Source organism: Arabidopsis lyrata, assembly GCF_000004255.2.
Source record: "Arabidopsis lyrata subsp. lyrata unplaced genomic scaffold ARALYscaffold_5, whole genome shotgun sequence".
Taxonomy (NCBI): domain Eukaryota; kingdom Viridiplantae; phylum Streptophyta; class Magnoliopsida; order Brassicales; family Brassicaceae; genus Arabidopsis; species Arabidopsis lyrata.
This window is the reverse complement of record NW_003302551.1, coordinates 2,017,866-2,038,804: the sequence shown is the minus strand read 5'-3', so window position 1 is coordinate 2,038,804 and position 20,939 is coordinate 2,017,866. Positions and strand designations below refer to the sequence as shown.

At 29.8% G+C, this 20,939-nt stretch overlaps 2 protein-coding genes across 3 annotated transcripts; both read right to left on the bottom strand.

The window, feature by feature from the left end:
- Positions 1-289: 289 nt before the first annotated feature.
- Positions 290-3,941, bottom strand: LOC9311297. 2 transcript variants are annotated; one of them, XM_021024634.1, is made up of 6 exons: positions 3,716-3,941; positions 3,268-3,330; positions 2,220-2,316; positions 1,226-2,124; positions 781-1,148; positions 290-692 (listed from the first exon to the last, which is right to left on the bottom strand). In XM_021024634.1, the coding sequence occupies exons 3-6, from the start codon at positions 2,227-2,229 to the stop codon at positions 587-589; spliced, it is 1,383 nt and encodes a 460-aa protein (XP_020880293.1). In that variant the 5' UTR covers positions 2,230-2,316; positions 3,268-3,330; positions 3,716-3,941; the 3' UTR covers positions 290-586. The 2 variants fall into 2 exon arrangements, with proteins under 2 accessions (XP_020880293.1, XP_020880294.1); XM_021024635.1 differs by lacking the exon at positions 3,268-3,330.
- A 4,057-nt stretch (positions 3,942-7,998) lies between these two features.
- LOC9312967 (D-aminoacyl-tRNA deacylase) lies at positions 7,999-10,251 on the bottom strand. The gene is made up of 9 exons (XM_002875182.2): positions 10,051-10,251; positions 9,794-9,974; positions 9,565-9,707; positions 9,400-9,463; positions 9,157-9,209; positions 8,861-8,916; positions 8,697-8,771; positions 8,425-8,613; positions 7,999-8,329 (listed from the first exon to the last, which is right to left on the bottom strand). Exons 1-9 carry the CDS (start codon positions 10,153-10,155, stop codon positions 8,242-8,244), a joined length of 954 nt encoding a protein of 317 aa, XP_002875228.2. The 5' UTR covers positions 10,156-10,251; the 3' UTR covers positions 7,999-8,241.
- Positions 10,252-20,939: the final 10,688 nt, after the last annotated feature.

The window sequence follows — 20,939 nt, the reverse complement described above, 5'->3', positions numbered from 1 at the left end:
TTAAAAACCCTAATTCCATTCCTATGTCTCCATGAGAGGAATCACAAACTCATCTCCTCCATCCAAAGGCATCTAACAAGCTCTTGACAACGAAAACCGCCTTCGCAAACTCTCTCTCCTGCTCTCCATGAGATATACTCACGCAGCTCGTGCCACATGGTTTCATGAATGGTGAATAATAACTCGAAAATCTGACAGACTGATAAAGAATCTTGAAAATGGTTTCAAAGATTGCTTGCTCTTGAGCAAGGCGAGAGATGAGTAATGACGAGAGTTCTTGGACCACTGCTAAATCCAAAGAGCCCTTCATTAAAAAATTTATAATAAACTCATTGGTTCCAAACTCAAAAGCCCTAAACTGTTAAACCCAAAATAATAAACTACCAAAATGCCAATTACACACCAAGGCATAATAATAAACTATAAACCACTCACCCAAAAGAGAAAATATATTTACTTTCAGTATTCAAAAAAAGCACTCCCATTGTAAGAAAATACTGTAAAATTTCATAAATCTTTCTTCTTCTTCTTCTTCCTCTGTGCTTCAAAGTGAAAAGCTTTAGGACTAAATTGTGGAGGAGAGACATCAAGAGAATCTACAGCACAGAAGAGTGTGTCTCCATCCTCCTTTTTGTCTTCTCTTGTCAGCTTTCGCCATTCTTACAGGACTGCTGTTCCATTCTGATTGCAATCTGCAACATAATATCATCAAAATTCAGCAAAAAAAGTCTCACAATCTTTTTAAGTCTCCCAAAGTGATGAGATGAACCAAAGCTATACATGGGGAAAGCAAAGGATCTTCCACTCGTTGTGCTTGCATCGGATCGAACAGAAAGGCTTCCAGAGTATGCAATTGGTCCTGAGTATGTTATATGACCTGAAATTGAAACTGACTCTGCTGCAGAGAAACTCGTCTCTCCAAATCTGCTTGAGGAAAGTTTATCGTCTTCGTAAGAGTTTTCCACTAAGGAATTTTGTTGATGATGATTCTCAGTTTCAGGCTTTTCAGGGTCGTTGCAAGTTTTATTTGGTTCTTGAAGGGTCGTTGTAGAAGCAGAGGGAAGCTTCTCTTCTACTGGTTTTGGCTCCTCTGTTTTCTCAAGCTCTGTTTCGATAGCTGCGGTTTCTAAGCTTCTTTTTTCTTTATCCTGCAGTCACACATTAGAAAGTTAGAAACTTTGGATATAAAAAACCTGAAACTTCATTTGATAGTGTTGTATATTACCTGAAGCTGAGAAGGAGATTGTTCTTCATGACTATCGCTGCTAATGTTACCGTGGTTGAGAGATTTTTGTTCATCTTCCCTTGATAGAATATCTCCCAAGGTTAAAGATTCCTTTGAGTCAGTCTCTGATGATATAGCCACTTCGTCATTTGAATTCTCATCAGGTTCAATTTCAGATGGATTTAGCCCATGCGAGGGTGAAGCCTTGGCTTCCTCTGTCACAATCAAATGCTCTTGATTGTAAGCGCTAGAACCTTCAGCGTCAGCAAAATCTTCTCTTGAAGATTCTTCAACATCTCTGTCTGTCTTACAATTGTTACAGAATTCAGAATCATCAACCTTAGTGTTGCTGTCTTCCGCAGACTTACTTTCTGAAGGATTCACATTTGTTTTGTCTGCTTTCGTCAAATCCTCTGAGCCACACTGGTTTGAATTTGAGCTGGACTTTACAGAATCCTTCTCGCCGAATAAGAACTTCTCCTGAACAGGCACGCCTTCATCGACACATATATCTTTGACGACATGGTAAGTATTCTCCTTGTAACAAACAACAATCTCAGGTAAATCGCAGGCCGTAACATTCTTGTCCATATAGAAAACCGGATCCTTTTTATCAGGAGAATCCACATTAGCATCACAATCATGACTAATATCTCGGACTTTCTTTCCGGCCTCATTAGCATCTCCACAAGAATGAGGTTGCAATATCTTTCTCTCATTCTCTTTATCCCATTCGTCGCCGCTTCTTGTATCATAGAACAACTCACACACATTGTTGTTGTTCTTCCCATTTTCCGGGACCTTTAGCTCTGCATCTTCCCAGTTCTCTTCAAGACATTGATGAGGCTTAGATTCATCTTTGCAAATCTCTACCGAGTTACCAAGCGCGTGATCATTATCTGAAAACAGAAAAAAACCACTTGAGCTACTGATTTCCATAACCTTTCAAAGACCATCAAAACATCTTATAGCTACAAAGCTAAAGACTTTATACCTGCTCTCATTCTTCTAAGAGAGTAAATCTTGCATAAAGAGAAGCGTTCTTCAACAAACCAGAGCTATATCTTCAAGCAACCGGCTCGAGAAACAATCTACACATCCAAGAGAAAATCTCTATCAAAGCATTTTCAAGCAGGACCCATAAGAAAGAAACAGATAACAAGAATGAAGACAAGTATAAGTAAACTTCATTCTAGAGGATAGAATCTATCTTATCTATCAGCAAATCTCAAAGTTAGATACAGAAGCAACCTCCATATGAAGAGTTGTTCAACGAAGCAATGGGCCAGGAAGATTGCGACAGAAACAAACCTTAAGGCAAAAAATATTCTATGGATACATAACTTAACTTATGGTCAGTCACACATGTGAAAGAAAGATTCTTTATTTCTCAAGTCCAAAAACAAAATCATCATGAGGTCTAAACACAGCAAAAAGATGCAATCAACCACTACAATGACCACTTTCCAACTTTATACTAATTTAAAGAAAAAGACATTTAGATAAAAGCTGTAATACCATAATAATACGCAAGAAAATTTTCAAAAACAAAGCTTAATCTAGATTACTTGCAACAATTGTAAGAACGATTTCTTTGCAAATTTGCAATCATGGTTACACAAATGTGGCAAAGTTTTTATCTCTTAAGCAAAGAATGAAGAATCTTTAACACTGTCATAAGAAACAAAAAAAAAAGAGACAAAAAAGAAGAAAGCTTTAAACTTTTTTCTTCTCACAAAAGCTTACACAGCTGCAATGCAATCAAATCAATCATATGTTTTTATCAAACAAAAATATTGGATAAGAACATCAATAAACAATTGGAATTTGCAGAGAAAGAAGAATCTAGAACAGAAAAATAAAGGTTAAAAACACAGAATTGGATCTAGTAACAACACAATAAACTAATAAAACAAAAATCAAAACTAGGGTAGAATATAGACAGATCTAATAACTAGAATCCAAATGAAAGAAGCTTAAACATGAATCAAAAGGTCAAGACTTTCAGAAGAATATTCTCATAAAACAGTGAAGAACCTTACTTTGATCACAGTAGATAACACAGACTCAAACCTTCTTCATCAATCAACAAGGGATCAAAAACCCTAAGACCAGAAAAAAAAATCAAAACTTTGAGGAGAAAAAAGCCAGATACTTTTTGGCTGTTAATATAAAAAAAAAACAAATCTCGAAAACATTTAAAAAGGATGTTCAAAGGTCAATTAAAAATCACTATCTCTGCAATAAATATGAACACAGAGAAGAGAGGAAGAGATAAAAACCAATCTCTTTCTTCTTTAAATGCTCTCTCCTTTGGTTTTCGCATTTAATTTACCAAACCAAACCACATAATAATAAAAATTCCTCAGCCATGGAAATCAACATTTAATGCCACCATTTTAATTAGAGAAAAATTAAGCAAAAATAGAAACTTTTTTTTTCTTCCTTGATTTTACTTTCCTGGAAAAAAGATTGAAAATTTTCACTTACCAATAACTCTAAAATCTCTTCACTTTCCTGGGAAAATCTGAAACTCTCTTCATAACCATGAGTGAAGTGAAAAGATTGAAACTTTTTGTTTTTTTTTTTCTCAAAGATGGGATTTTTGTTTTGATTTTCCCGGAAAATAAAGAGGCGATTCAAAAGCTGAGAGCTTTGGAGAAATCGGATCAGAGAGAGTATTTTTCTCTTGTGGATTTGACTTTTTTTTTTTTTATTTTGGGGATGATTCAGATTATTAAGAAAAAAAGTGTTGGGGATTTATAAAGAAAACAAATAAAAAGTCAACTATCTGCCAAAAGAATTTGGCGAGGCGGTTTATATTTTTGTCTCTTCTTCTCCATTTTTATTTCTCTATTTTTTTAAAAAAAACTTCAAGTAGTGTTTAATTTTTCTTTAATAGTACAATGAAATTCCTAAGTTTATTATTTAAAATTTTAATTTGTGAAAAATTTATATATTATGATGAGTTTTTAGTCCTAATGAGAACGTTTGTCCAATTTGCTGATTTCTTAAAAAGTTTCATTACTTTAATTAAATTTAATTTATTAAAGTAGTTAGTGGTTCATATAGAATCCATGAAAATGATATAGACGTGAGTTCTAAGTCACACCAATCTTTAGTTTCATAAATTTCTTGTTGCCAAAATTGCCACAAACAATTTGTTATGATTACATAGATATGTATATATTTGACTAGGATATGACCCGCGGTACACCGCGGGTTAATTATTTGATTTTTTTATTTTTATAAATTGATGAATTTATTGTGTATAATATTTTTTGTTGTATACCGCGGGTCACATGCGTTGTATCTAAAATAAAAAATTTTAAGTTGTATTTGTTTTGTTTAGTGTTTAAGATTGTATAATTGTATTTTGATTTGTTATTTATAGGATTTCACCTGTGGTATATTGTCTCGTATTAATATTGACCCAAACCCGTCCAACCATATAATCTAAAATGAAATTAAACATCATTTTGTTATTTTTTTAATAACACTTTTATTTAAATGTCATATAATTCGAGTTAATTTGAAAGTTGCTTTCAAATAGTTTCCATGTATATTTTTAAATTAGTGTGTGTTTTTGGACCAACCAGTAAAAACAATTTATAATTGTATCTTAAAATACTAATTAGGATTTCACCCGTGATATACTGTCCTATTTTAGATAATTGTAAAAATTAAAGAAAGATCCGAATGACTCAATTTCGGGTCTGAATAAAATAACGACATGATTAAATGCTCAATTTGTTCTTAAAAATGTTAATATAGATTACACACATATTTTTATTCATCGATTGAGTAATATATGTCCGTTTTAAAAAATTTGAATTGTAACATATGCAGAAAAAAAAAAACTAAAATTTACTAACTATTTATATATTTTATAAAATTTAAAATAATATAAATATAAGATCAAATAAAAGTGAAATAAGAATCATATATTTATGTTTAAATTAGGTAGAGAGGTTTTAGGAAATTAGTGCAAATTTGTTATATTAGCATTAAATCATCATATTTGATTTCTTTATCTATAAAAATCGTGGAGAATATACCATAAATAAAGCGTTTAAATATAGTAATTAGTTGAGAAAGTATATATATTTTAGATTTTATTAATTATTTTCGTTTTTTAATTTTGCCAAAATTTAAGGAAAGATCCGATTGAAGATTTCCGGGTCAAAATTAAACAAATTTGACCCGATTTGGGTACCCCAAAAACTGCTGCAAAAATGTATAGTAGATATGGTACAAAAGTAAAGCTATCAAAAATTGACTAGTAGCATAATAAAACTATAAATTAAGCTACATAAACAGGAATTCGATTTCTAAATATGAGTGTAATTTTTTGGCTGTAGATTATCTTTGTTACGGTACGTAGTGTTACACTCGAAAAACTAATTTCGTATTATACTATTAAGTCATTGTTTAGGGATCGGGAAAAAGATGATTCTCGAAGTAAAACAACCAGTGTTAAAGTGACACGTATGAACCAAATATTACCTGTGCAGCTGCTAAACTAATGAAATAAAAAGCTTACTTCGTCGTGTTATGTCAAATAATAAAATTATAAATATCGAAAATATAAAAAAATTTAGTTGGGTACGTGGAGGTGTATAGTATGAATATAGTCCGAAGGTAATGAGTACCGTAGGATCTCTGCGTGTGCCAGCGAGTTTATTAACTGTTTCCTACTAATCGACGGCTATGTTTCGTTGGCTATGTTGGCCCTACGTTTCAATCTTAGTATACCTATAATTATATTTTTGATGTATCTACTAGGCCTGGGCATTCGGATTTCGGATCGGATTCGGATCGGATATATTCGGATTCGGATAATTCGGGTATGAGAGTTTATTATCCGTTCAGATTTTATGACTTTTCGGTTCGGTTTCGGTTCATATATATTCGGATTCGGATAATTTGGATAGGAGAATTTATTATCCGTTCGGATTTTATAAGTCATCGGTTCGGTTTCGGTTCGGATAGATGTCGGATTTGGATCGGTTTTTGGGGAAAAAAACTGATAAATTCGTTTAATCTTACTAAAAATTCATTTAATCTTACTATAATTTGGTTAAAGTTTGCAGAAATATGTATAATTTTAACAAATAAACTAAAAAGTTTCCGAAATCTAGGTTATGTAGGATATTTTTGTTATTTGCTATAAAATTACAACTAAATCTAACTAATATTTTTAGATATATAATTTTATTTTCGGTTTTCGGTTCGGATCGGGTAATTCGGATAGGAGAATTCATTATCCGTTCGGGTTTTATGACTATTCGGTTCGGGTTCGGTTTTGGATTTTTCGGATCGGTTTCGGATCGATTTTCAGATTTCGGGTTTTATGCCCTGCCCTAGTATCTACATTGCCAACATTTTCTTAGCTTAATACGAGTTGATTTCTTATGGTTCCATTTCTTTTGTGTGATATTATCTATGTAATATAGTAATATATACTTTGTATATATATATTTTTTTTTCTTTTTGATATCCAATACTTTCATAGAAATTCGAAATATGAATTTTTGTCATTCAAAAATCCCGTATTTCACACTTAAGTAAAAGTGTGAATAGTTTGTCATTCAAAAATTCACACATAAGTTTTTGTCATTCAAAAATCGACTTATATTATGAAATAGAGAGAGTATTATTTGACGAAGATGTGAATAGTTTGAGTAACTAATGTTATTTTATGAAATCTGACAAATAATATAGAATATAATAGTTTAGTAAGTTGTGTTTAATACTCTAAACAAGATATATATATATACCGACAACATTCACATAATGATAACACTAACATAATTTAATTTTTTCTAAACACATAAAGTAAATATGTTAAGGCAATATATACCAAGAACTAGACAATTTTTCTTTCAGATTCATGGGATTCATTTTATAGATGGGTTTTTATAGTCCAAAATATTTAGGTCTTTGGTTCGTAAAATATGCATTTCGCTTACCAAGTTATCTCCGATATAATGTTTTAAAATATATTAGATGAAGATGTAAATAAATAAAATACTATTTGTTAGGGTTACAATATGAAATATGAATCATTTTCGTTCAAAAATATATTATCTCAAATTTCAATCGGGAAGGTTTTGAATACCAAGAAAATAAACATGGCAATGTCCCTAATTAATATTAACCAAAAAAACAAAATGTCCCTAATTAATACATAGGTGCATGCATTAGATAATGTCATGTACTGTATTTTTTTTTCCCCTATAAAATGGGCAGTAGTCACGTTATTTTCAATTCCCCAGATTATACGTGATTTAGTTTTCTAACTAACCGGAATGCAATATAAGTTCTTTGGAATGGATAATTTATAAGTTCTTATTTCAAACACATAGTTCAAAATATAAATTATAAGAAAACTATATGAAATATGATGATACTATTGAACCACAAACAAAGTACCAAAGTGGTTCTTTATCTGATTTTCACATCCCCACATCATAATTTCTCCCCCTCTTCGAGGAAAACGAAGCAAAAGAAAAAGCACTAACAAAAGTGCGAAAATGACCAATTCATAATTGATATAGTGATCAGTTGACTTACTTGAATAAAATGTTACTGTATCTCCTTGGTCTAAATTTTCAATAATTTAGCTAAATAAACTAATTTTGAAATTGTAATTTGTGAAGCTTCAGACAAAGTTAGAAACCATCAAACTCAAAAGGAATTTCCTATCCAAAACTTCAGTAAAGTCAACTATGCCACTGACTAATAGAGAGATAAAAGTGACAAATTTGAAATTCTCAAAAGTCTCTCAACAATTGAAAAGAGACAAAAACAAAAACAAAAACTCAACTTGTGTTTTATTCTACATTTCTCCTGTTTTGTCTTTTCGTGTTTTATTCTTCTTCTATCTAAATCTGAAAGTGAAACTTTTACAGATGAATTCCAATCTCAACTTAGTTGTAATAGTTGAAAATAATCTAAACCCATCATCAAATGATAGATTCTGAATCCATAAACATGTTTTAGGGTCTCACAGTTTATGTGAAATCGTTTGGCTTCCCAACATTGATACTCTCTTCACCCAAAAACTCTGTAATTGCCTTCTTTTGCCATCCTTTGAAGCTCCTGCAATAAAGAAAAACAAACCCGTTACTCGTTATCCAATGCGAGGATCAAGAAAGCAAACAATATCAAGAGAGGAAGGAAGTTATAGAGTTTACTTGTGGTCAAGATGAGCCAATATTTCGCCTCCTGGGAATGCTGCTTTAGTAGCTTCAAATGCTGCCTTAATAGACTGTCTCCAATTTCCACCAATGTAATTCTCTACAGGCGTTGTTTTGGTTTGAGTTGGATCTTCCATCGGTAATGAGTATCCAGAAAGTAAATGGCCTACCCAAATATCGTCTTTCCTGATGATTGCAGAATCAAAACAATGAGAAAAAGAACAGATTCAATGTTGTGCTCGTACAAAGCAGAGTTCTTGACAACTTACAAAACTATATCCATGTGACGAGGAGCATAGTGTCCACCTCCAATCCCTAAGAGAACTTTCCTCTTTCCGGTTTCACTGTCCACCAAAAACGATCCACATTAATTTAGATTGATACTACTTTTCTTCTTTTTGTCGTGGTAATGGTCAAGCTACCATAAATATACCTGTTCCAGTTCCCCACGGCTTCACCGCCTCCTAGCCCAAGTCCTTCCCACATTAACTGAAATCACAAAACATAAATGCATTTTGCTAAATGGAAGCAAAATTATAGATATTGTCAAGCAATTTTACGTTAATTCATGAAGCATTGATATAGACTAAACGCTACTGGCCAGTCATGAGCCGCAAAATTGTTGTTAATCAGTCTTTAAACCCACATGAAGCAACAAGAAACAAGAACAACGACCTTCTTCTACCTCCTGAAAGAAACCAATGAAAGTAACAAACTTTTTTTACTTACAAGAGCCATGACTTGAGCCGCATCATCTCTCTTCCAGTATTCCTCTGTACTACCTACATATACACAATAAGCAACGGTTAACTAGAGCTCAAAATTGTCGACACACACACGATAAACATTCTTAGAGATCAATGATGACTATAAATTCATATAACCATCAAAATTTAATACCAACAAAATGGCAATTTCGAGAACGCAGAGAGCTAATCAATTCAGATAAAAGGAACAAAGAAAGAAACTCACCAATCTCCAAAAACATCGTTGGCTTGTTAGTTATTGGTCCATGATGAGTAGCTTCCAATGTTATCTACATTCACACAAAGCAATTTACATTCTCACCTTACTTAAACCAAACTTGAATTCCAACGAAAACCAAAACTCATGAGAGAGAGACTAAACAACAAATACCTCAAACTCAGGAACTAAACCATGAGCTTCAGCCATTTTCTTCAAAAGACGAAACCATGGACCAATTCTAGGGTTTGGCAACGCCGCCCATCCTGGCTTTCCTCCTTGCGGCGGTGATTCTCCATCCTTTAGATGAAGCACTCCTACACTTATCAACCAAAACATCATCCTTCAGAAAATCATAAAACAAACAAAACCCAAATCAAAAGTTTGGATTTTTATGCATTACCAATCGGATGAACAGTTAAAGCAGGACGATTTGAGACGGCGGTGTGACGGCTGAGGAAGATGACTTCATCAATAACTTCACCGGTAGCTTCTTCCCAACGTAAATCAAGATCGTCTTCTTTAACTATAGATCTATCGTGTTGAATCACTCTCGTTTGCTTGTTACTGAAACTCTTTATGTCCTGAAAAGAATCGTAGCCGGAAAGTGTTAGTCAAAGATTGAAACTTTACATGCGGAGAAAGATTGAGAAACTTTACCGGCGGTAAGATAGGTCCGGCGATCCAACCGGGCATGGCGAGAAGCGCCGCTGCAGGATTGATCGACGCTGGATCGGAGGTGGTGGCTACGATCAGTGTCACCATTTTTCGAGTTGTTACTGTAACGCGAAAATCGGCGTTTTGAAGCGATTTGATAGGAGTTGCGTTTGCTTTGAATCTATTGGTGTGCGTGTGGAGGAAGCGTATAGCGTTTCGGCTGTTTTTTTTCAAAATCATGAATACTTTTTAGCTTTGAACTGTTGGGAAAGTGTTTTAAAAAAGATTTTATTTTGTTTGGTCGACAAGCTAAGCTATTTACTGAGTGCGAATGGTAATCAAGTTTAAATAGTATGACTAATTTTTTTAGCGGTTATAAAAACCCAATATTCGATCATAGTATTAAATTTGTAACATTAATTCGATCATCTTGTGTAGGGATATACTGAATCAAATTGAATGCAATGAATATGAAAGAGCGAGAGGACTATGACCATATATGTACCTTTTTTTTTGGTAGGCACTATGACCATATACCTTGTTGAAATGATACATATAATGTTTATTCATCCCTTTTTCACATGAACATTTTAGAAAATAAATTATTCTATATTATTTATTACCTTATTATAAATTTTGTTTTACATATTGAAAGAAAAAATAAAGATTACTATATGATGAAAACTTTACAAATTAATTGATGATGCTGCCGTTCGACCATTCAATTTTTTAACGCAATGTGAAGTGCCGATCATATCTTTACATTTGCAGTCACCTTTAAATCGCCAGTGGACAAGCAATCATCATATTCAAACCAACAATCAAAGCAGCAATTACCTTAACTGATCGAACAACATAATTTGATGCATTTTTGGTGAATTGATGGTGAAATCAGTGATATAGTATGATAAGATTCAAAAGACTCATAATTATCCTATGAAATTTTATAACATTCATGGATTTTTTTTTGTCAAACTACATAAATTGTATATAAACTTGAAATAATATAAAATAATCTTACAACTAATATTCGATTAACCGAGTAATCGCTAGGTCCACCTCGATTAATACCTAACGATATTTTGAAGATGGAAAAGACTAATCATCTCTACATGAATTAGCTTCTAAACATGAAATGAACAATCACTAAACTCTCATTTGTCATTACAAAATCAAATTAGCATTAAACTCAAATCCAATTAATTCAAAATACTTGCTAACATCAATTCTCATTGACTAGAAGAGTGTTGGTCATTTCAAACGGATCCATGCATTTTATTGAACACTTTTTGTGCATAAAATAATCTCGGTTCTACAACTAGGTGATCAAGGTAAAAACATTCAAAAATGAAAAACCCAATTTTAGTTAGCTTTAACTAAACACACGATTCACAAAACTCATCAATCCCCAACTAAGTGACTACTCACTCATTGACAAAAAAATATACACAAATATATGAAAGAACACATGATTCAACTGATAGATAAAAGAAAATTGTTTTAGAAATCTTTTGAGTTGTTAGGTGGATGATAAAACAATTTTCAAACTAAAACAACAAAATAAACATAAACCTTTAGACATAGTACTAAATTCAAAGAATTCATTAGGAAGACTAATAGAGAATTATGCGTCAAACCACAATCTTCCTTGAACGTATAGAAAAAGATTCTAACTGAAACAAAAGAAACATAAATTGTTTGACATAGTACTAAATTCAAAGAACTCATTAGAAAGATTAATAGAGAATTATGCGTCAAACCACAATCTTCCTTGAACGATTAATCTGCAACGATCACTGTGCGGAGCTACATCCAAGGTTAGCAAAATTGATGGTTAAATACACATCACCAGAAGAATTGAAAATAAACTGTGTAGTAAAACGTTAAAATACCATTCATGTCTTTAGATTTTCATCTCGTTGTTGTAGTAATATATTTGGAAGCTTATAGGATCTAAAAACAAGCTGCAACATAATCTCATGTTTGTGAGAATACAATGTTATCAAAGATCCTTGCAAAAAGGTATTAGAGAAACCACATTTGTTAATCGCGAAGTCGTGTCTCAGATTATTTCTGTAAAGAACAATGTCCATATTTTCCTAGCCACTAGGTGCCCAGAGAAAGCCAAATCAAGAAAAATGTTTTGTGCAGTGGAGACCTGAGGTATAAGAACACAAAGACATTTACAACTATCGAGAAAGATAAAATATTGAAATTATGGAGAAAAACCAAACAAAAGCAATTTATCAACCTCTATCATTAAGTATTTGATATAAACGTGACAAATTGGATATGCTTTTCCAACAGTTTTGGTCTCCTTAAACAAGTTTTGAGCCTCTAAGAAAATGTAAATGATAGTCAGGAATTACAATATTTTGACTTCAATATGTATGAATAGTATTGTTAAACTAATAAAAACCTGCATAGGAGATGCTGTAGTGACAACGTCAAAATCTCGAGGTGTTCGATGCATAAGGAGATCTCTTACACAACCACAACCAAGTAACTCTCAAACCCTAAATAACAATGAAAAGCATTACTCTTAATACAATCCAACAGGAGGTTTGAATCATGGAATCTTTAATCCCAACATATTTCGCATCTACTATATCTCTTAAAAAGATAGTATCCCTTTTGTGATCTACTCTAATCCTCTCAAACACCATCTCCGTTTTGTCATCATAAATCTTAGTTTGTTCTAGAATTACCCCATGCAAGAGCTTCTCTTTTGGTTTTCGCAAATCCAACAAGTTTATTAAGTCTACAAGTTCCTTGGCAACTTGTTTCTTGCCTTTGTTCATGGCTCCAACATTTCATGTCTCTGTCCAACCTGTTTCAAACAGGCAAGGACAAACATATGCTGTAGTTGTAATATTTTATTTTCTTTAATGTACATGTGATTTTTAATTAACTGAAAATAATCTAACGTACCCGTGCTTTTTTAAAACAAAAATAAATTCAACACAAATTTTGAATGAGTAATGGGTCGCAATATGAATATTTATATTCAATTTCGTATATTTTTTTTTTGAAATTTATAATATTATATACTACAATAAACTTTTAAATATTTTAAGTTGGAACATTTATAAATAGTTTAACTTGATATTTTTTAAAGAATATCAAAAATATTTAATAGATCAAAAATTTAAAAACTATAAATACTCAAAGTTGTTTTTTTTTAAAACAAATATATTAAAAATATTAGCATATGATGGGTTAAATGGAATATATTATATGATAAAAAGAGTTATGATCTTATAATAAACGGCGGGTTTAATTTATTGATGGGATGGTTTATATAAGGTTTGACACTTCTATATATTTGAAAATTTGATTTAGCAAGCAATTTTGAAAATAAAAAATGATGGATTGTGCAAACAATTGTTTCATTGGGATATTAAATTGAAAATATGAACTCCACACAAGGGTTAAATTTTGTATTATTATATACCAAAATATGTTCATAATATATTCGATTATGCGAATAGTTACAAAATTCTGTAATTAACTCAAACAAATCTCTATTTCAACAACAAAAAAATTACAAATTTTTTTTTAAAAGACTTCTTAAATTAACTCAAAATAATAGATAACTTCCTTAGTTAACTCAATATAATCTACATTTTAGATACGACTCATTTATTTTATTTTGACTTTTTATCTAACTGAATTATATGCAATCTCATTTTGTGGTTGCTAAAATATTTTTTCACTTACTACTATTACTATAATATAACAAAACTTTATTTTAAAGTATATAATATATCAAATTTTGTCAAAAATAAAATTTAACCAGTGTTTTAGCATGGATCAAGATACATATGGTTTTATATAGTTTCAATTTATGTAAAACGAAAAACCGTACAAACTAAATTATAACCAAACCAAAATTACATAGGTTTCTATATGGTTTTAGTTTTTATAAAACCAAAAAACTGTAAAACCGAAAAAACCGTAAAACCGAAAAAAACCAAAAAACCGAATATCCATCCCTATTACATAACAAGTAAGGATTTGTATTATGTATAGAATGATTAAATATGTTCTATAAAATAAACAATAATCCAATTTTAAATAAATATTTCTATATTATTAATTGGGAAGCATTTGATAATAAATAACCTTATAAAGGGTAAAGAATTACAAAAAATGCCATTAGTTTTTAGTGTTTTTAAATAACTTCATTAAGGGTACAATAGTAATCAAAAAATTAATATATTTAAATAAAAAATAGTTTAATTCTTTTAAATACTTATTAATTTCCAAAAAAAATAAACTAATTTTCTCTCTCTTATTAATTATAAACGAAAATTTGAAATTTAATTTTTTAAAAATTGTTAACCAATAGGAATTGAAAATCTAAGATTTGATATCCAACTAAGATTTTTTCTAAACCAATCCTAATAGACTATTCTATATCAAAAATAAAAATAAAAATAATATCATTTTAATTCAAAATTAAAAAAAACTATCATTTAAAAAGATTTATCAATGGAGGATTTTAAGATTGAATTTGAAATTTGGTAAAAAAAATTAAATGCAAATATTTTAATATTCAGTTTTGTTATAATATTTTTATTACAAATTTTGAAATATAAAACGAAATTTTATTTCATAATTTCTAAAAAACAATATTAAATATTAACAAATATTTATTTTTACTATGAAATAAACTCAAATAATAATAAATTTTAAGTAATTATCATAATGGTTTTCGTTTAGAGCAATTTTTGAAAAAATCTAAACAATAGAATGTACATATTAATTTTGAAATATTTTGTGTTTTATTTTTTTCTTTTCAACTCAGATCTTCCTTTTTTTTTTTTTTTTTTCGTCAAAGCATACTTATATTAAATTAGAAAAGTCAATACAAAGTTGGTTTTGGAGCCAACATGGCTGAATTACAGAATTTGAATAAAAAACAGAGGATATAGAACCAAATTTTGCTAGAAGATGGGCTGCCATGTTTCCATCTCTTTTAACAAAAGCAAAACGAATTGTTTGAAATTTCTTTTCCCAAAATTCGATATCCTTAAGGAGATTTGTCAATGAGCCGACTCAGATCTTCCTTAAATAATAACTAGATGCAAATATTATTTAAGGAAGATTTTAAGATTGAATTTGAAATTTGGTAAAAAAATTAAATGCAAATATTTTAATATTCAGTTTTGTTATAATATTTTTATTAAAAATTTTGAAATATAAAACAAAATTTTATTTCATAATTTCTAAAAAACCATATTAAATATTAACAAATATTTCTTTTTACTATGAAATAAACTCAAATAATAATAAATTTTAAGTAATTATCATAATGGTTTTCGTTTAGAGCAATTTTTGAAAAAATCTAAACAATAGAATGTACATATTAATTTTGAAATATTTTGTGTTTATTTTTTTCTTTTCAACTCAGATCTTCCTTAAATAAATCCATAATATATTGCACACAGTTTTTGAAATTATGTAAACTAATTATATATTTTGCATTCAATACAAATTATGCAGCAATAGCATATCCCTTTTATAGATGTATCTAAAACTTTTATTTTTAGTCCAAATATTGAACTAATTATGATTAAACAATGAAAAGAAGAATATGCAAAATTTAGCTAAGGAAAGAAACATTAATAAATTTGTTAAAATATTTGTAACTTTAACATCATACATATTAATCCGCAAAACTCACAGTATGTATTTTATGGTATTTTAAAGTAAGCAAACAAGAATTTGGAACATGGTTTTAATGGAATGAAATGAGAATAAGAATTACGAGACGGGATGGCAGGGGAACATAAATTAAAAATCAAACTTAATACTCAACTGGTATGAGTTTGTGTTATGAGCACTATATAAAATAAATTTGTTTACACACATAACCTTATACGTACGTTTTTAGTTACAATTTATGACAGATACGGGACCGTAATATTTTTATTTCACGTATACGAGACGGGTTATGGGACGAAAAATTTATGACATATACAAGACGGGATAGGTTTCCTGTTCCAAAATAGTTACGCCTAGCTAATATACATGAAATAATCCAAACTAAACCGAATATGTATCATATTTAACACATGTAATCAAACTGTTAGAAATGTTTTGAATAGTTTAGAAAATAAAAACGTAACATCACTTAACTTTTGCAACTAAATAATATCTTAATTTTATATTAAATACAATTTCACACGTACGTGTAGGTCCGAATCTTAAAATATAACTATGCACTAACGCAACTAAATTTCGTTCATTACTCTAACTTTATAATATCTATATTATTACAAAGTTCACTAACACAACAAAATATTTTATATTTTTAAAATCTATATAACAATTTCTAAAAAAAATATCTCTGCATGTACATGTGGATCTAGATCTAATACACTAAAATATACATCATAAAAATAATAAAATAATCTATATTGTATGAAAATTTGTAAGAAATGTTTTTGAAATATGAAACTCCGCACGTACGTGCGGGTCAAGATCTAGTATACTATTAATTGAGAATCACTCAAACATAAGTAACCTTATTTTGGTAGATTAATTACAAAGAATGCCATTGGTATTTTTGGATTTGGAAAAAAAAAAAAAATCAAAAAATTGTATTGTGTCCATTTGATATTTTTTTTTATATAAAACAAAATCCAAAATTAAATCAACAAATTAATAACTACCCAATATTTATGGAAATTGTTTGAAGTAGTTCCCATAAAATAAACAAATTAATAACTACCCAATATTTATAGAAATCTTTTAAAGTAGTTTCCATAAAAAATCTAACTATTAATTTCAAAATTGTATATATGTAAACTTATTTAATTTCGTAATATATTTTTAGATATTTCTGGAAACCAAAAAAATCAATTTAATATCATCATATGTAGATAAGTTAAAGGGGCTTTTGCAAAAATGCCTCTTTTTTAATGCCACTTTTCAAAAATGCCCCATTTTTAAAACCTTATAAAAAATGCTCTTAAAAATATAAGATTTACCCAAATATGTATGTAACATTATTAAAACATACACAAACTACATTTCTATGTATCTAAAATCTTATAAATACTTTATAAATACCTTATAAATGCATTTTAAATACCTTTAAAAACCTTTAAAATATCTTGTAAAACCTTTGAAAAACCTTAAAAATCCTTTAAAATAACTTGTAAAACCTTTAAAAACATCTTATAAAACCTTATAAATACTTGGATCGAGTCTTCAAGTAGTAGTTACAATCCATAAGTACCTTATAAACCTAATAAAACTTTATAAAAATTTCTGATTTAAAAAGGGGCATTTTTGAAAATGGATATCTAAAAGGGGCATTTTTGAAAAAGGGCACACCAAAAGGGGCATTTTTAACAATTTCCCTAAGTTAAATTATTTAATTTGGCAAGATAATATTAGATATTTCGGGAAGCGACAGTCCAATTTAATATAATTGAAAAATAACAAAGCATAATTTGTTTTTGATTTTTAAAATTTCCATAATAAAACTATAATAATTAATTTATTAGTTTAGATGGAAGAAATAAAAAGCAAATTTAATTATTCCAATGTTTTAAGAAACTGATATTATATTTCCCAAATATAATATAAACTAGAAATTTTGTATTTTGAAATATAGAATATTCCTCGAATAAATTAGGGATTTCAGATATATCAAAATCTCAAAATATTTTGTGATTTGAATGCAATTCATAAGCCCTAGACAATCCAAACTTTCATCTCATGTTTTGATTTATTTTAATTAAATATAATAATGTCAAAAAATTAGTAAATATATATTAGGCATTTAGGCTAATAAGGCTTTATTAGTAGCCTATAAAATATTGCCACTACATAAAAAATAACATATGTATCACTACATTAAAATTGTCAAACCATATAATAATATAATCAGTTTAAAGATTAATTTAGAAAATTATTATTACAACAACTAAAAAATTATCGTGTGTTTTCCCATGGTTAACACACAATTCTTTTAAAACATTTACACACAATCCTTCACTAACCATAATTTTATCCATTTACACCAAACTATTAATAAACCACATAAAATAAAAAAAAATTCTGTAACACTACTTTATATCAATCAAACTATAATATTTTCATATTTCATATAATTTTTTACTATTTTTTAATTTAAAACTTTTAAGATTTGCAGTTTCATAAAATTTATCTCGCACGAACGTGCGGGTCCAGATCTAGTTAAAAATTTAAAATTGTATCCGTTCTGGTGATCTAGTAGCAAATAAAACAGTTAAAGTTTACTCGTAACGGTTGCTTATTATTATTACTAACCATTCTAATTGTAGTGGTTAGATTTTAGAGATAATTGGGCTGGTGACAATGATCTGGACTCAAACTAGTTTTTCATAAAATGTTGTCGAGGTCCAGGACAAAAAAATTATTAGCCCAGTTTTTTCTCCAAAATAGCCTCACGCGTTTTTCTATTCGACATGATATAGTTTAATACAAGAGACATCAATATGTTGTGCATGAATATCTAAATTTTTTTATAGATCTCTATACATTTCTTACATGTTATCTTTCTCGTGTGCCGCCATTGTTTATATTGAGCCATGATCGAACAGAGCACTGCACTGTAATAGCAACACTTTAAATTCAACACAATTAGTGTTGCTATTACGATGAATCTTTGTAAGTTCTGGTGACAATTTAACAAAAACTAATGAAAATGCAATGATACTTCGACGAATCCGGTGAAAATCCGATGAAGATCTGGTGATAATTCGAAGAAATCCGGTAAAGACTCGACAAAAACCCGTGAAAATCCATCGAAAATTTGACAAAATTTATGACTCCAATGATATTTCAATGTCTAATTACAATACACTAGATTATGTCGCGCGTTGCGCGGGATTTTAGTTTAAATTTTTTATCAATGTGAATTTTTGAAAAATCTACTTTACTCATTTTCATTATCTTTACATCAAATATTTTTTCACACTTTTTACTACAATTTTTCTTGTTATCTTCTATGATTCACTCGTCGACTTCCGACATCTACTCTCTTTTCACCTTATATTGTTCACATATAATATACTCGACTATGAATTAGTTCTCAAGATAGATCATATATTTTTTCAGTCATATTTTTCAATACTCATATTTTTTTATAAGTTGCATGATCTTTTTATTAAAGTGAACATTAAAAAATCTCGGGAGATATTTGTTATATAGTTTATTTGACAATGTTTGGTGCATGTAAAATTGCTTTATAGACTACAAATTTCATACATCGGTAAGGAGAAGCACTGCCCAAGATGTGGCGCTGAGGAAGAAACAATCAATCACCTTCTTTTTGAATGCCCACCAGCGCTTCAAACTTGGGCTCTGTCACCAATCCCATCATTACCTTCCTGCTTCCCTAGTCAGTCCCTTTTCGCAAATTTGGACTTTTCGTTCTAGAGAGCAAAAGGGATGATGAACGGAGAGGAAATTGGACATTTTTTCCCATGGATACTTTGGTATCTATGGAAGGCTCGAAATAGCTTCATTTTTGAAAATATTCGAGAATCTCCTCCAAATACGCTAGATCATGCCTTTCAAGAGGCGAAAGATTGGAAGGCGGCAAATACTAAGGAGGAACCCCTCGTTGAATTAGTGAGGATCCCTCTTGATCTTACATTCACAGGAGACGCTCCATTTGAATGCCAAATTGATGCTTCTTGGCATGCCACAGACACTCTCAGTGGGCACGGGTGGATTGTTATGGATAATGAAACCCCTATCTTGCTGGGATTGAAAAGTTCTCGTCGGGGACTATTGCCTCTACAAGCCGAATTCGAAACCCTTCTTTGGACGATGGAATGCCTCATCTCAGATTCGAAGACGAGTTTTGGCTTACCATTTTGCTCTGAACTAATTACCATTTTGAATAACCCTTCTGATTGGCCTACTTTAGCAGTAGAATTGCAACATTTTAAGCTTTTGAAGCTTTCTTTCCCCTCTTTCTCTATTAGATTTATTTCTCCTTGTAACAATGTCCGTGCGGATTGCCTCGCAAAAAAGGCAAGAGCACGAGGTTTCCTATTCTCCCATGTAAGGACATCGGCTCCGGATTGGCTCTCTCTAGAAGAAAGTCTCTGCCCGATTACTTAATAAAATGGTGTTTGACGAAAAAAAAAAAAGACTAAATTTCATACATGGATTCATTCATATTCACAAACATCAGATTTCAACATCAAATTTTGCACTTTCTCTTGACTGTTTGAAAAATGAAAAAAAAATTCACATATATAATTTGACGTATATTATGATTTTATAGAGTGTTCTTGATATTCGTAACGTAACTTACGAATTCATATAAATCATTCAAATTTTAAAATACATTTTTAATCTTTTATTTTACTTCTAATTAAAAACTCTTCAATATACCATAACTATTCTATTTTTATTTTTTTTTGATGGAATGTTTAATTGATTGATTAAAAAATATGGCAAATATGGCAAATACTATTCTAATTTCCAAATAGCATTCACAAATATTATTATTACACAGTCTCGTATTCGATTGGATTATTATTTTTTTATTTGTGATGTTTAGGATAGTTTTTGTTTTATTTCAAATCACCTTAAACTTTTTAATCTATGTTAAAATTTTATAAACACTGATTAATATTTAGTTTTTAGTTTTTTTAGGTATTCATTTGATTTTTTTTTAAAAACCCACCACTTTTTTAAATTAGAAAAGACTTGTAATATAGAAAGTTTTATTAATGTAATTATATTATAATTATAAATAATAATATGTACTTGACTTTTTTTTAATCAGTATCATGAATTGATACATCAACATTAAATTTTTTTTAACTATTTTTAAAATTTTAAATGTGTATTTTTCAGAAATGAATTACTTTTTA

Coding starts and splice junctions, on each gene's coding strand:
- LOC9311297 (XM_021024634.1), bottom strand. Junction 1,149..1,225: donor AATCTCCTTCTCAGCTTCAG/GTAATATACAAC, acceptor GTGTGACTGCAG/GATAAAGAAAAAAGAAGCTT. Junction 693..780: donor AGATCCTTTGCTTTCCCCAT/GTATAGCTTTGG, acceptor ATTATGTTGCAG/ATTGCAATCAGAATGGAACA.
- LOC9312967 (XM_002875182.2), bottom strand. CDS start 10,155: ATGGTGACACTGATCGTAGCCACCACCTCCGATCCAGCGTCGATCAAT. Junction 9,464..9,564: donor GTTTAGTTCCTGAGTTTGAG/GTATTTGTTGTT, acceptor GTGTGAATGTAG/ATAACATTGGAAGCTACTCA. Junction 9,210..9,399: donor AACGATGTTTTTGGAGATTG/GTGAGTTTCTTT, acceptor GTGTATATGTAG/GTAGTACAGAGGAATACTGG.